Below are 16933 nucleotides of genomic sequence, written 5' to 3'. Positions count from 1 at the left end.
GATAGCAGTGGCTGCGTCAAAGCAATGGTCTTTACATTAGATGGATGTAAAGAATGCATTCTTGCATGGGAATTTATAGGAAGAGGTGTATATGTTGCAGTCACCTGGTTATGAGAATGTGACCCACCTCGAGCATGTTTGCAGGTTGAAGAAAGCCTTGTATGGCTTAAAACAAGCACCAAGAGCATGTTCTGACAAGATTTCTAAATATTTTGTCACTATTGGCTTTCATGTAGCTAATGCAGATTTCTCGCTGTATCTGAGACACAGTGATAGAGGGGTTGTGCTTGTTGTCATCATCTATGTAGATGACCTGATCATTACGGGGGACATAAATAATATGTGCAATCATTTGGCACATGGTCATCAAAATAACTCATATGAAGTAATAATAATCCGAGATGATTCAAACAAGATCCTCCATGTGCAACACACACACTGCTTATTACCTATGTCACAAACATAAACACGTTAGTTGTTCCAATTTATTTCTATCACACAATCATTAATCCCAATATGAAATGTTGATAGGCACAAACACAACATACACTCACCACTTGCCACACTACACCATCTAGCATGGAGTGTCGTACAACTTATTACACTTCAATGAGCATATCCATATACACATCATCTAGCATGGCATGTCATTTGCATAAACCACTTATTACGCTGTCTGACCTAGTTCACTTGTTTCACTTTGACCGCACATAGTCGTTAAGCATGGCACTACTTGTGTTACACTTTAACAACATACACTCCTCAAGAATGGTCTCAAGCTATACCAATAAAAATAGGTAACCAATATTTAATGTAGGGTCACCCATGATACTAACTCACTAGCATGGCACACTAATGTCAGGCATCCCCATTCAGCTAAAGGGTGGACATTATGTAACATACACACACACACACACACAAACATCATGGAGAAGCTCAAGGGAGCACACAATGAGACAATAGATAGATAACAAATGTGTACTGTACAAAGAGGATAAGTATACCCCAAGATGGGTGTATACTAGCACGGGGAAAAAACCTCCTAAGAAGGAAAAAGTTCTATGTTGGCATATAAGCCAAGCTGATTTCCCCTACGGGGCATCACTCCCTAACATAATGATAATGCACCTCAATGTGCTTTGTGTGAGCATGAAAAACTGGATTCCTTGCAACTGCCCTAACACTCAACACTCCTCTTGCCTCGCCACCTCGACCACCACCCCCTCTCAAACCATTATGGAGATCAAAATCCTCACCACTCGAGCAAAGACAAAGAGCACCCCCTAAACTCAAATTCAACAACCCTTCAGGGAGGTCACAAAGGAGGAGTGGGTACCCAAGAGTACCCTAGGGCTAGCCAAGGAAAGTATGATGCCTAAGTAAAGACCTTACACCATTTAGCCAGAAGTCTACCCATGAGCAAATATCTTCCTAATGTGAGCCCATGCAATAGAGTTTTATTTAAACCCCAAGCTCTATTCGATTCCCATCAAGGTGTTAGAAGATCAAGGCTTCTATTTTCCCTTCCATTTGGGTCCCAAAAAACTCCCAGCAAGCCAATATCCAAGTGGTAGCCTGGAACACCAATTCGAGCCTAGTAGCTCACAGTCCATAGGGTTCCAAACAAGATGCTAAAAGCGTAAGACTTCTACGAAGGAAAACCCTACATTTGGGTTTCAAAGTCAAGAAGACTTGACAAGCCTCTACAACCACGCCATCAAACACCAAACCAAAAATCCATGCTTCCAACACTAGCTCCAGATAGATTGGTGACAAAAATCCATGCCTCCAATGCCAACTCCAAAGCTTAAGCATGAATGGAGAGCAGTGGGTCTATCTTGACTTATTTGCTGACTTCACATCTAGAAAAGTCTAAGGATTTCATGGATGCCAAGAAGCAAGAGGCAGTACCTTTTTCATGTGTAAGGCCTTTCCCTTATAGGCTAGATGACAATCTCAAGCTCCTCTTAAATCAAAGAGGCATTGGGATTACTAGATGGCTTTTACATTGTGGGGGTAGTAGATGTAGGAGCTTCGAGGAAAAGTGTTTCCTTTTTAGTGAAATTCTAAAGTGCATTCCATTCAAGAAGTTGGTAAAGATAATGTAATAAGCTTTTAGATTATTGATGGATGTCTCTTTCTCTCTCTCTATCTCTTTCCCTCTCTATTTGTTTGTCTTTCTCTCTCTCTTTCTCTCATACAATCATGTAATACACAAATAGTTACTCTTACGTTTTATTGTGTATTTAGATTATAAAAATAACTTGCCATGCTTGCCAAGCACGTTCTCCAATAATAACAAGATATCCTTCGTCTTGGACCCTTTCAACAAATAGAGTTTCCAAACCCCTTCGTAATACAAAATCATATTCATCTTACATAGGGGAGTGGTCCACTGCTACAAGCTATAGACATATAAACAAATAAACATTTTAGAAAGTTGTTATTTAAGATAATTTTCTTTAATTAAAAGATAAGATATAATTTTAGGCTAATATATACTTACAAATATTGTAGGGATATCGACTCCTCCTTCACGTGTAACATCGCGCCAGCCTCAAGTTATTTGCCATCTATCCAAGAAAAAACATAAATACTTAAAACCCTTATGCATATGGCCTTATGCATATAGCCTTATGCTAGGTAGCTACCGGCATGCATACAAACCTATCGGTATGCATAGGTTGCTATCGGCATGCATAGGTAGCTACCGGTATGCCTAGGTTGCTATGGCATGCATATGTAGCCTACCGGCATACATTGGAAGCTACTAGCATGCCTAGATTGCTATTGGTATGCATAGGTAGCTAGCTACCAGCATGCATAGGTAGCTAGCTACCAGCATGCATAGATAGCTAAGTGCATGCATTATAAGCTACTCGCATGCATTGCAAGCTACCGGTATGACTAGGTTGCTACTAGCATCATGCATAGGTAGCTACTGGCATACATTGGAAGAGCTACCGACATACCTAGGTTGCTACCGACATACATTGGAAGCTACTAACATGCCTAGGTTGCTACCAGCATGCATAGGTAGCTACCGGTATGCATAGGTAGACTAGGTTACTAATGGCATGCCTAGGTAGCTATCGGCATGCATAGATAGCCTAGTTTCTATCAGCATGACTAGGTTACTACCAGCTACTACTGGCATGCCTAGGTAGATACTGGCATGCATTGGAAGCTACCGGCATGCCTAGGTTGCTACGGGCATGCCTAGGTTGCTATCGGCATGCCTACATTGGAAGTTACCGGTATACCTAGGTAGCTACCTGCATGCATTGGAAGCTACTAACATGCATAGGTAGCTACCGATATACATTGGAAGCCACCGGCATGCCTAAGTTGCTATCGGCATAGATAGGTAGACTATGTTGCTACCTGCATTCCTAGGTTCCTATTCATATTATGCATAGGTAGCTACCGCATCCATAGGTAGCTACTTGCATGCATAGGTAGCCTAGGTTGCTACCGGCATGCATAGAAAGCTACCAGCATGGATTGGAAGCCTAGGTTGCTACTGGCATGCATAGGTAGCTACCGGCATGGATTGGAAGCCTAGGTTGCTACTGGCATGCATAGGTAGCTACCGGCATACATTGGAAGCTACTACTAGCATGCCTAGATTGCTACCGGCATGCATAGGTAGCTATTAACATGCATTGGAAGCTACTGGCATGCATAGGTAGCTACTGACATGCATTGGAAGCTACCATCATGCATATGTACCTACCGGCATGCATGGAGCATGGAGCATGAAAAAAATAACAAACCCTATAACATGTAAAAGCATAAGAGAAGAAACATATAAGAAAGAGATCTCTTACCTTGTGAGGCTTGTATGTGCTGAAATCTTACAAAATCAAACCAAAATAAGGAAAAAAAAAGTATTAATAACAAACCCTCATCTTAAAATCCCTAAAACTTAAAAACCTTAAAACATGTAAAAGCATGAAAGAAGAAACATATAAGAAAGAGATCTCTTGAGGCTTGTGTGTACCCTAAACCGACAAAATTAAACCAAGTCAAGAAAAAAAAAGTATTAAAAAAATCAAGATCTCTTACTATATGAAGCTTTAATAGAGAGCTCTTAATGAGGAAAAAAGGAGGAGGAAAAATACCTGTAATGGTTAAGCTTGTATAAGAAGGGAAAAGGCAAAAAAGAAAAACTTAAAAGAGAGGAAAGAAAAAGGAAGTACTCACACAAAAGCTTGTTTGTATAGGAGAAAAATGAAAAGAGTAGACATACCTTGCTTAAGTTTGAGGAGGATAGGATAGGAGAGGTAGAAGTGATAGATAAGGCATAAACCTGTAAAAAAACTCAGAGTACAAGTTTATTATATTCAAAAGATAAAACTATGCGGGCGACAAAAGAAGCGAGATATTTTTACAGTATAACATCATTTTTCGCTACTATGCACGCTGCTGGATAGCGAAATTTCGCTGCAAATAGTGTTGCTGAGCAGCAAAAAAATGTTGTGTAGTAGCGATAACTCGCTGCTTAGTAGCATAATAATCCATGATATTTTCCTTCCGAAAATGCTGCAAAAAATGTTGCTGTTCTCGCGATGTATTGTAGTGTAAATTCTAATCATAAGCTTTTATTATATCATCCTTATGTATGTTTAATTTACACTTGATGCGTTTCTTCTTACAAGGTTGTTTTTCACGTGGATGTAAATTATGACATGAAATCTCGTATGTCATACAAGTCGCTGCTCATTTAAAGAGTATTTTTCAAGATAGGGATGTTGAAGAGCTCATGGATGAAGTGGGAGTCGAAATGAACATGCGAAGGTTCAAGTACAAGATGAAGAACGCGAGATACCACCAACTAATCAAGATGAAGGTGTCCTTATCCAAGATAATAAGGAAGGAATTGAACTCGAACGTGATGATGATGATGTTAAGTCACTGCTAGTGGGATAGATCTTTTGTTGATCTCGCAATGGGATATATAGATCTTGAGATAGACCAATTAGCGTGTATGAATTTGATAGAAGATGTGACAGATGTTGGGTCAAGCTCACCCTAAACAATTGCTCAATTTGTCGGTCTTGATTTAGTCCATATTTGATTGTATTACAATACATTTGATGTTTCTTATTTTGTGATATTGGGAGGGATCACATTTTGTGCTTCTTCTTTTGTGATATTGGGATATTTTGAGCTCTCGAGAATGCTCTTTGGAATGTCTGGATTTTATTCCCTGTATGTGGCTATACACGAGACTACAGCCTCACCTATAGCCCATTAGGAACTCAATGGAGTCTTCTTGGGCCCTTTAATTTGGACATTTAGTAAAATGCTTAAAATGCTAATCCATCTTTGACCAAGCCTAGAGGCCTAGTCCTAAAAGCATATATTTGATTTTTCACAAAAATAAAAAAATAAAAAAAAGGAGATATTCTTAGATCTGGCCACCTAGGTGTCTTTAAAGCTTTGTAATGGGCTGTCAGTCAGTTATCATAGCCTTCTCTACCTTTTCAAACTCCAAACATTCCAAAAATTCGTCCTATTGAATGGCCAATTCCAGACAATGCTTCAGTGGCCATGGCTTGTTTGCAGATCGAAAGCAAGGTGCAAAATGCTATGAAGTGCACATATGGATCTCACAAAGCAACCATAACCTGCTTCATACCTCTACACCTCTTTGTGTACCTATTCCGTACAAGTGACACACATCGCACCCCAACTTTATGGATTGCAAAGTGGGAGAGAGCTCTGACTTGTTTCTTATCACCTGCATGGGATAAAAAAGTTATTCAACACAATGGAGACACCATCAGATGCGGAGTAATAGTTGAGAAGGTTGTGATGCGCTACCATATTGCCAAGTAACAGTTGTCCATTGCGTTTCCTTATAGGCGATGGAAGCTTACAAATGGAGAATGGGAGGCGTTAGACTCCGACACAACCTCTACAGAACAGGGTGTGCTACATATATCCATGCAAGGTGGGGATGTAGAAGATGTTGCTGTGAATGATGACTGGTTCCTTGCCAACTTACGTGACTACTTAGTTCTTCGATTCTCACTGAGTGGTGATTTTGCTTTGATAATCAATGGTAGAGTAGTGCGCAAAAGGCAGGAACGATCTTTTCTTTGTAGAGAAATTACTTTCCCTGGCTGTGTAGCTATCAAATAACCACTGGATATGTAATCTTGGATTGAAGTAAATACAATTCAATTTTTTTGCCTCACTGTCTTATTAAGGTTTTTCAATTGTCTTATGCAAGTTTTATTTTTTTGTGATAGTGTAAGGTTGGTCACACAAGCATCTGTGGCTTGAGCCACTAGTAAATTAGAAATGACCTTGCGATGGAAGGATATGTTCTTGCTTTTGCATACCATTTTTTTAAAAAATTTTGGTACTTAAAAATTTTAAAAGTTTTTAAAAATTTTATAACAAGGTCGCCCATTTATAAACGATACTTTACTCATTTTCATCAATTGACAATTATCGTTCTCTCCTAACACTTGCTCTCAATTTCGTACACCTTTCTGTATCACACACTCTCTATTTCTTGCAATCACTCATAGTCATGGCACCTCTACTTGACGCACTTATTGCACAGCTAGGAAAGCTTGAGCTACTTCATAGGGTTGACGAGATCGTCCCTATGTTTGAGGGAGCAATTGATGTGCGTGTAACAATGCATCTACACGCGGATGCTTTTACAGATGTCATTCAGTATATGGATCAACACATCAACACGTACTCCATCATGTTTGAGGGTGATGAGGGCCTATGGGTTCCGGTTGACCTCATCAGGGAAGACAAGAATTTTAGATTCCGTCTATGAAGGTTTTTAAAATCCCTCACAGAAAAGGACTACAGGAATGAGGAGGAAGACTTACTCTTGGATCTACAAATGGGCAACATCGGCACTTCTTTCCTGAGCTGGGACATGGTTTTGGTCCTTCTGTTACAAGAGGGTGTGGCAAAAGAAAGTGGCAAGGAAAAAGAAAAGGGCAAAGCAAAGCTAATGGAGCAGGTCCAAGAGGCCCATGCTGAGGAAGAGAATGTTACAGAACAATGGGAGGCCTCAATGGCATTGGTGGCTCTACAAGAGAATGTCCCCGACGGACCTAGTTCTAGAGGGCGATGAAGTACTTGAGGAGGTCCCAGACCTTGTTGTCATGTCTTTGCATCCAATCATTATTGATGGGAAAGAATTTTTGTTTCTGGATGACATTGCCAAGACACTCGGGTTTCGCAAGGATGTGGCACTGTCTGTTATTGCCGTGAATGCTGGGGGTCAAGACAAAGGGAAATTGAAAATCTCTTTTGAAGATGACAACCTCACAAAAGCGCTTGCATACGATATTGGTAGCAGTTCCTTGGAAGATGTAGTGGCCAAAGTGCTCGTTGAAATAAAGCAAGATGTGCAATTCTATGAGAGCGTAGCTGCCTTTGAACCACACATGCCCTTGCTGGCGATGCTCAAGACCAAGGAAGCATAAACTTGACAAATGAGCAACTAGTTGCAAGTGACGATGCAACTGATGTATGTCCTAACTTCTTCGTTGTAAAGCAAATTATTTTTAGTTGTATCATTTCACGCTTCCTAACTTCTATATTGACATGTTGACAGACTGCTTTTGAAGTGGACAAGTTTGCTATGCGCGTAGGAGGAACGCGGCCAAAGTCAGAGGGTCGAGATGCATCTCTTTGGCACTACATACCTGCCCTCAGAGCCGACATAGTGCGGGTTTTTCATTTAGACTATTCAGAGATCGCCTATGCCGAGCTCCTAAAATGTAAAGCACTTAGTGCAGTCTTGTCGGAGAACCCCTTAGCCTCAAACATAAATAAATGTATTTTGGTAGCTAGGGAAGCTGCCTTTATTGCTTTACGGGCAAGCATCCCGGCTCAGTTTTAAGCCATTGTGCCCTTTCTCAGGCTCAAGGAATCAATGAGCCGAGTGATATATTCCAAAGCTTAGGCCAGAAACCAGCCTCTAGAACTCTCTCTCCTGAGCTCTTCCAAGAGCTTATTAAAAAGATGTAATGCAAACTTCTCTTCCAAGTTCAATAAAATTTTTTTGTTGTGCATTGTAAGTTGTGATTTTTCCTGGCGTACTTGTGATATACCATTTCAAGCCTCGCAATTTCAAGATTTTGTTGATGTGCTCATAGAAAATATTGTTTAAGATTCATTTTAAATGTGATTGTGATTAAAAAAAGTATTCGAGATTGGGTTAGAGCGGTACAAAAAAATGTTGTATTTATAGATTTATAGATGTTGTATTTATAGATATATATATATATATACATGTAACCATGTGTGTGTGTGTGTACCTATATATATATATATATAAGATTTTGGGGCTATTGAAAGATATATATATATATATAATATATATATATATAAGATATATATATATATATAAAAGATATATAGGATATATATATATATAAGACATAAGATATTATAAGATTTTGGGGCTATTATAAGATATATATATATATATATATTTATATAATATCTTATATAAATATATAAAATTTTGAGGCTATTAAGGCACTTAAAGGGCCTTATGAGCCTCACAAGATCAAAAAAATAATAAAAAAAATAAAAAAAATGCCATGTGCGCTACGACGCGAAAATCGGCATTTTGACCTGGTCAAACTGGCGATTAACACACCGTAGTGCACATGGCATTTATTTTATTTTATTTATTTATTTATTTTGTCTTGAGGCTCATAAGGCCCTCAATAAGGGTCTCTAAGTGACTTTATAGACTCTACCTTTTTTGTATATATAAATATATATGTGTGTGTGTGTGTGTGTGTATATATATATATATGTGTGTATATGTATATATATATATGTGTGTATATATATATATATGTGTATATATATATATATATATGTGTGTGTGTGTGTGTTTTTTTTCCTGTGTGTATAGTGCTTTTATATTTTTTTTAATGAAATGTTCATTGGCACTGAGCATACAAAAAAAATTGGACGCAACAAAGAATGTAACACAACTCAAAAAGCTTTCATTAATGTTTGAAAATGCTACAAAGGAATTTGGAAACATTACAAAAGGTTGTAGGGAGAATTACAAAGTGGGTTAGCCTATTGAGGTAGAAGGCTACGCTCTAAACGTAGGCATAGGGCTAGGGACATATCTACAGGCTTCAAAGTGACTCTCTTGGCATGTACCATAGCCAGCACTGAGTCTTCAAAAATAGACACTACAATATCTTCAGTAGCTTCTTGAAGAGCTTCAAGAGCTGTGCTCTATATGCGGTCAACCCTGTCAGTAAATTTTTCCATTGTTTCTCTCACCAGTCGAGAGAATGGTGCCTTGGGGATGAGAAGATCTGTGCTTTTCTGATATTTCCTAATCTCTCGTAGCGCTACTGTCCCTGGCCTCCATTTTCTCTTCTTCTTTGTAACCGGTGGAGGCGGTGGTGGTCTTTGATTCTCCCACGGTGGTCGTTCAGACCTGAACTTCTTTTTCTTTTGTGCACGCTCTTCCTCTTCTTGTTGGTCTCGAAACTTGCCCTCCATTCTTTTGCCACATTTCTTGACTGGACGTCTGGATGTTGTGGCTGCTTGTGGCTGTGCTTGGCTTGCCCTCCTTGCGTCCTCTTTGGTCTGCTGTCTCTTTTGCATTTCTGTCTCCCAAGCCGCCCTCACAAGAGCAAACTCTTTGTCAATGGTATCTTTCGTGATGCCATAGGACAAGAGCTCGACCTCCCTGTTCTGTAAGATAACCTCTAGCTGTTCTAGGGTGTCGACCTCAATAACAATCTCCGGTGGTTGCCCTTGACCTTCCTCAGCTTCTTTTCGACGCCGCTCTTCTTCCGCTTCTCTACTAGGCTCTACTTCTTCAGCTTCCTTCCTGCATTGCGCTTCTTCGGCCTCCTTCCTGCGCTCTTCTTCTCTCATCTCCTTTGCCTCTCGCTCTGTTACTATAGGTAGATTTGTCCTTTTTGGTGTAGCAGGTAGTGGGCCGAGTTGATCGAAAAACCGCAAGTCTTGCTCCTGTTCTTCTGGCATGGCCTAGGTATGTACGTGTGCGAGAGATAGTGGGAGGGCAAGAGAGAGTAGAGCACAAAGAAGAAATTGAAATGTGGTGGCTATAAATGAAAAATGACTTAAATATATCTATAAATATAATTTTTTAAAACTTTTAAAAAATTTAAAAACACAAAAAGATTATAATCAGAGAGTTTAAGCCCATGAGGAACCACACCGACGCTTGCTTGCTACCCACTGCCGTAGTCTCTCCCTAGCATTTGATCTGTTGTATCCTTCAGTTCTTCTTGCATTAACAGTTTTCATTATTTGACACCTAAGAGACAAATTACCGCAAGTTTTTTGCCTTTTTTTGCCAACCAGAACGCGATAGAACCAGTTGAACATTTCATGGAGCGCATTACTCTTGACTTTGCCACCACCATGGCGAGTGCCTTAAAAATACACGGCCTTTGCTTGGTAATGTGATTTCTCCATGCCTTGATTGCTCCAAAGTGCTAAAGAGCCATATGTATCGAGAAAGTATGGCCCATGTGCATACAATATATGCTGCATAGAAAATTACAAAAAGTCAACAAACAGTATGAAGAACATACTACAAGGACACAAGAAATATAACATTACCATGTAGTGAGTAATGTGTGTTTCTCCCCATGCCTCGACCATTTCTTCTATAAATCTACAAGTGGCTTGTTTAAGTGCCTCAATACCATGGTCATCTAGGTGAGGTCGCTCTAGAAGATCGACCATTTTATTACACACCTCCCATACACGTGCACGTTTTAGGCCAAGCCTGGCATCATTTCCTCGATATGTTGTAACATCATATATCTTCTTCCAAATTTCAAAGCTAGTGTGGCTATGAGAACCCAAGTGGTTTGATAGCAAGTGTCTTGCCTTTGATCCACCCATGCAAATTTTATTAGGGTTGTCTTGTGTAGGGTTTGATTTTCTATCCTTTGTCAAGACCACTGCTCCAGCACGTAATCCAATAGAGGAAAGTACACCCTCTAGTGCACGTATTGACTCTTCTCGTCGATCTTCGGGCTCCATGTTCCAGACATAGTTTATGTGGAGCATCAATAGCTTATCCAAAATCCTCATTAGGAAGTGAATGGGGTCTTCTTGGGCCCTTTAATTTGCCCAAGCCTAATCAAGGTGATTAAGGAATAGCCAAATGGGGGGTTGCCATGTGGACTGAAATGTTGGGTTTTTAAGGGAGGTGTAAGAGTGGTCAAAGGGTGCACTTTTTTCCCAAGGGAGGGGAGGCAATTTTACAATTTTCGGACCTCCATAACTTCTACATACAAGCTCCGATTTGAGCGGAGATTACAGATCTGTGATCTACGCATCAAGAGCTTTCCATAGATATGTTACATGATATGGTTTTATCCGCTAGATTTTAAATTCCATTTTTTCCCCAAAATTCAAATTCGAATAAAGTAACCGTTTTGAAGCTTCTAATTAGGAAACGTTTCTTCTTAAGAGAAAAGGTTTGACTCCCTTAAACTGCCAAATAAAAGGGCCCAAGAAGCCTTCCATTGAGGTCCTAATGGAGTCTTGCATGTAATGTGCACACATGCACTTGACATAGTGGAATGTCCAAGATTGGGTTCCAAGCATTGTCCTCCTGGTCACGACTAGGTGGCTTGCTCTGGTCACAACTTAATATGCCATTTGCCATACCTTTGATCCTTTCCTCTGTTCAGCATAAAAAACGATTGCTTTTTTTGCACCCACCTGTTTTTGACTTTTGCCTTTGCTAGGTTGTTTCCCTTTTACTCTTGAGTCTACTCCTGTCTTGGAATGACAACAGTAAACACATGAGAATAAAGTATTCGCACTTGTTTTACAACCCAACATACACTTTAAGGTTTTTAGATCGCCACCCAAGTGCCATTCAACGATAAAGCAGCCTATTCCGGGAACATCAAGCTTTTGACCATTGACCTGACAAGAGACAACATGTTGAATGCCAGACCGTTCAAAATACCACCTCAAGGTATCATGGTTCTCTTTTGGGAGGACCCATGCTGCTTGCCACTAGATGTTCTTCTCTGATTGAATGCCGTAGTAGTCTTAAACACCATATTGGGGAATATGGGAATTTTCCATAAGTTTGGGACACGTGGTCAAAAGTTTGGATTAACCATAACTTGAACACCACTAATCCAAAATGAGCGCTTTATAGCTCTTTAGATTCCATTTTTCAAGCGCTTTCCAACGATAGGTCATATGATAAGGTTTTGAGAAACTTACAAACATGTTATCCATGTCCCCCTTTTCTAAGTATTCAAAAATGGGAATTGGAAAATTCCCAAATTCACTAATATGGTGTTCTTACTTAAACTAATTTTTCAGTACCATTTGCTGTCGTGGGAACCACATATGTATCCTCATAGAAGAAGATGTTTCGTGCAAGAAGTTGTGCAGCTGGACACCCTCCAAAGATTAAACTACCAAGCTCCACATGGTATGCTTCAAAAGTTCTTGAAATTGCCTCCATAGGCTCCCACTCACTATAGTTTGAGGGAAAAATATCTACGCAGAGGAACCCAAGAACAATCAAAGCAGTGCTTTCAGTATACCATTATTAGCACACAATTGATTTAAAAACAAGAATATAAAGTGGTGAAATGACTTACAATTTGCAGGAAATCGTTGACGTTGGTCATGGTCTGCTAGTTTCAGCTCTGTTGCCTTGTAAACATGTTGGACCTTGGCTAGCTTTTTTCCATCACGATCTTGTTTGAGCTCCAATATCCGCCCTTTCCAATGGTGACTTTGTATATCAACGTATCGCTTTGACACCTTGTGGGTTCCTCTTGTACTAGGCTGCATCGTAATCCAATTCCACTTCTCGTACTGTTTGATGTTCCAGTGCCCATCCTCATCTTGACCACTACTACAAGAGAGAGATTGAATACTGATCGGAGGCCTTCGAGCTCTAGAAGAAGACATCAGATGTATATATTAGGGAGATTATAAACCTTGATGGCAAAGGAAAATAGAATGGTGAGAAAAAAACTTAGACTAGGGAGATGTACAAAAGAGAAGGAGTTGTAGAGCATGTTCCAAGGGCTTGGCTGTGCTATTACTGCACTTTGAAAGAGGATATTAGAGGGGGTGAGAGGAGACAATAAGTAAGATTATGAGAGCCACAGCATTTGCAACTCAAGCTTCCATAGCTTGGCTCTGCTGTTACACTCTGTAAAAGGAGGTTGGACAAGATAGAAGGATGAAGTAAGGAAATGTAAGTGAGGGTCAAACTTCCATAGCTTCTGAGAGGAGGTTGCAAATCAAGTTTCCATAGCTAAGCTCTGCTGTTACACTCTGTAAAAGGAGGTTGGACAAGGAAGAAGGATGAAGTAAGGAACTGTAAGTGAGGATCAAACTTCCATAGCTTCTGAGAGGAGGTTGCAGATCAAGCTTCCATAGCTAAGCTCTGCTGTTACACTCTGTAAAAGGAGGTTGGACAAGGAAGAAGAATGAAGTAAGGAAATGTAAGTGAGGATCAAACTTCCATAGCTTCTAAGAGGAGGTTGCAGATCAAGCTTCCACAGCTATAGAGCTAGGTTTCTGATGAGTGAAGGGAGAGGTAGATCAAGAGGAAGATAGCTAAAAGAAGCAGTCTAGAGAGTGAAAAACGCCCTGCTATGAGAAAGGGGAAAGAGAGAGCGTTTTGGAGGGAACGTGGGAGAGAGGGATAGTGGAAAGTGAAGGGGAATGTGCATTGAATGCATGGGAACTCGTTTTTGGGCCTCAGGCTGCAACTATCCTTTTCTATAAAAAATAGGGGAAATTTTCATATACTTATAATTTTTTTGTGTTTTAGTTGATTTTAAAAATTAAAAAAGAGCCTATTTAGCCTATTATTCTAAGTTTGACCACTACCTTCTAGGCTCTTACAAACCATTGGTTTCAGTCCACATGTAATCTCCCTATTTGTCTATTTCTTAATCACCTCCATTAGGCAATGGCAAATTAAAGGGCCCAAAAAGACTCCATTGAGTTCCTAATGCACGTACTATAGTTGTATACACCCTACGCACTTGCCCAGGTCCCCTCTCTCTGCTCTCTCTCCTCTTCACGCGGCTATGCTCCCCATCTCTTGTAGTGTAATCGTCATTATCCTTTTCCTTAATTGTGCCAAGGTCAAGAATTAATTTTTGTAAAAGTTGCAAACTCAATCAATTAATCCAAGGTTGCCTACTTTTGTCCTTTGATTGAATAGATTTTTTTGGCAAAGGTCAATTCCCTTCAAAAACCATGTCCCTACAGCCATGAACAGGTGCTTTTCTTATTACAAACTAAAGCAAATGGTGGCACTGCATGTGGTATTAACAGGGGTGGTACAGGTGGCATTATAACAAGGAAGGCATATAATAGAAGTTATGGTATGGGGTAGAAAAAACTAGAAACTAATCAGCTGGGAGCCACGAGGCTCCGTCAATGAAGTCGACTGTGAGGAAAGGGGCGGCTTCAGCATCCGTGAGCTCGTGAGACCACGCGACCCTGCCGTTCTCATTGGCTCCGCCCCCCGAGCATTTGTACTGCCCATAGAACACCGTTCTGCAAAGTATCATTATGCCACATGGAACAAGTTAATCAACAAAATTCAAGCATTGTTTAATTAGGACCAAGCAAATAGGGAGCTAGGGTTAATTAGACTGCAACTGAGGTAGTTCATTAGTGGTCTTAATTACTTCTCTCTGTCGTGGATGCCCCAGTTGTACCAGCCTTGAGGAATGATGATGTCGGCGATGTATGTGTAGGAGAAGATAACTCGGGAGTAAGGCCCCCACGCGCGCCCCAGGTAAATCATCCCGGAACCACTCACCGTGCACTGCACAAAGGAGAATCCAGTGCTCTCTCCCGGGCTTGAACGCTTCTGTGCAGTTAATGACCCCGGATTAACAGCCAATGCATGCAGTTGGCACCCCTGGCACGATTATCCGTTTTTTAGTGATGATTATACTTACCATATTAATTCCATCGTCATCATTACACTTAACCAAATCCTAAGGATGTCTTATAATAATTCGTTCTTGTAAAAACCTTGTAGTATGATTGGCCGTCACCGAAAATGAAGTCTATGGAACCTTCGATGTAGCAACTCTCGAAGTAGTGGCGCCCATGATCATCGAAGAGGGTGTCCTGGGCACCGAGGAAGCTGCACTCGTAAAAGGCCGCCTGGTCGCCAGCAATCCTGAGGGCCACAGCTTGTGCGCCAACAGCTCCGGGTGCTGGAGCTGGTGCAGAGTTCTGCAGGCAAAACAGACTGCCATCATTAGATAGAGTCATATTATGGATCCCCAGGTGGCTGCAGGCCGGAGGACGTTTAGATACATTTGGAAGGGAAAGGGGAGCGGGGGGACGCACACCTGGAAAGTGATGCCCTTGGCGATGAAGCCTTGTGAATTGACCCCAACCGTGGCACTGTCCTGCGTTGTGCCCGTGTCTGCCTGCGTGTCGTGCCACACGATCGTGGTCACGTCCTTTCCTGCGCCTTGGAAGGTAATGAACGGCTTGTTCTTGGGCACAAACACTTTCTCCCTTTATACACATGCACAATGAGAAGCCACGAATATTATATGTTTAGAGCCAGTCACTCACGTTCTGATCATCGAATGCATGTCAAGTACGCACGCACATCTGATTGTAGTACTTACGCACGTATGCTTTATTTCAACCAATTTATTAACTCGTACAGAACTTACTCATAGACTCCACCCGCAATTTGAATCACTACACGCCGAGAGTTGTCCGTGGGCACAGAATCAACTGCAGCCTGCACGTTGGTGACGTCCCCACCCCCATTCTTGTTTACATTTATCGAAACAGCACCACCCGCGTCCTCACTAGCTTGGAACCAACTACTCTCCAACCCATATTTATGTTGACTATCAGGTTTCCTTGCACCAACCTTGTGAACCCACTCTAAGAAATCCTTCTCCCTCGCGTCATCATACAATTCCCTACCGATCACACTAGTGAGAGACGCCCCTCTTTGAACCCAAAATACAAGGACAATAGCACGCACTAGGATAGGAACTGTACGTCTGCTATATCGTACCCGCAAGTGCATGTTTCCTGCAGCCAAGTACACCTGCATGTGATCAGTATGTGAAGAGACGACACATGCATAGAATGGGACAGTGCGTGATCAAGCCTTCACTCTCTCAGCTTTACCTACAGACAGGTACACGTATGTGAAGGGACAAGCCAGGTACACATGTACGTATGTGAAGGGCAAGCCAGGTACACATGTACGTATGTGAAGGGACAGATATATATAGAGAGTGTGACCACTATACATGAATGTTACAAAATTCTTTTTTATTATTCCAACAAACAGTTCAAGTAGGGTAGGTAGTAGAGGGGCCTATATAGCATCATAGGTTCCGAAAATAGCACATTAGACTCCAATAATTTTCCCTTCAAAAAGAGAGAAGTTTGTATTATTCCAACAAACAGTTCAAGTACGGTAGAGGGGCTATATAGCATCATAGCTTCCGAAAACAACACACACTAGACTCCAATAATTTCTCCACCAAAAAAAAAGGCAAATCTTGTGTACTAGTCCTTTTGTGATTTGTTCCCAAAAAAAATCTCTCTCATCTTTTATTGTGCTTAAGATGCCTCTCTCTCCATAGATCAAGATCCACAACATAGATCGCTCAATTTATCTTAATTTGAAATTAACCCCTTAGAGACCCCTTCCTGGACAGGCGATGACACACCTAGCGCCCATGCAGGGGCTTTCTTCAAGTCTTTTCTCCTAAGCTTATAAAGCGTGTACCTTAGTGTTAAGGGAAATGCCACCATTCCTTCAAATCTTTTTCCCCAAACTTAAGTACTATAAAGCTTGACCTTAGTGTTCCACACTAAAAACCTTGGTGGTCTTTTTTTCCCAATAGTTGCGATAAAAAAT

At 40.8% G+C, this 16933-nt stretch overlaps 2 protein-coding genes and 1 long non-coding RNA gene across 4 annotated transcripts; all 3 read right to left on the bottom strand.

Annotated features, from left to right (window-relative positions):
* Positions 1–2215: 2215 nt before the first annotated feature.
* LOC147634363 (uncharacterized) lies at positions 2216–5263 on the bottom strand. Its single transcript, XR_015267007.1, has 2 exons — positions 2507–5263; positions 2216–2405 (listed from the first exon to the last, which is right to left on the bottom strand). It is a non-coding gene; the product is annotated as an uncharacterized LOC147634363 (long non-coding RNA).
* Positions 5264–10264: 5001 nt separating this feature from the next.
* On the bottom strand, positions 10265–14029 carry LOC147634362 (uncharacterized). 2 transcript variants are annotated; one of them, XM_086805504.1, is made up of 2 exons: positions 12645–14029; positions 10265–10548 (listed from the first exon to the last, which is right to left on the bottom strand). In XM_086805504.1, exons 1-2 carry the CDS (start codon positions 12958–12960, stop codon positions 10400–10402), a joined length of 465 nt encoding a protein of 154 aa, XP_086661630.1. In that variant the 5' UTR covers positions 12961–14029; the 3' UTR covers positions 10265–10399. The 2 variants fall into 2 exon arrangements, with proteins under 2 accessions (XP_086661630.1, XP_086661629.1); XM_086805503.1 differs by lacking the exon at positions 10265–10548 and adding an exon at positions 10562–12540.
* Positions 14030–14165: 136 nt separating this feature from the next.
* Positions 14166–16344, bottom strand: LOC147634361 (putative pectinesterase 53). Its single transcript, XM_086805502.1, has 6 exons — positions 16192–16344; positions 15720–16092; positions 15384–15555; positions 15058–15264; positions 14706–14941; positions 14166–14571 (listed from the first exon to the last, which is right to left on the bottom strand). Exons 1-6 carry the CDS (start codon positions 16316–16318, stop codon positions 14421–14423), a joined length of 1266 nt encoding a protein of 421 aa, XP_086661628.1. The 5' UTR covers positions 16319–16344; the 3' UTR covers positions 14166–14420.
* Positions 16345–16933: the final 589 nt, after the last annotated feature.

The sequence above is a fragment of the Cibotium barometz genome, chromosome 11, assembly GCF_041138505.1.
Source record: "Cibotium barometz isolate CiBa-2024 chromosome 11, ASM4113850v1, whole genome shotgun sequence".
NCBI lineage: Eukaryota > Viridiplantae > Streptophyta > Polypodiopsida > Cyatheales > Cibotiaceae > Cibotium > Cibotium barometz.
The sequence above is the reverse complement of the archived record's forward strand: the minus strand, read 5'-3'. Positions and strand labels throughout refer to the sequence as shown.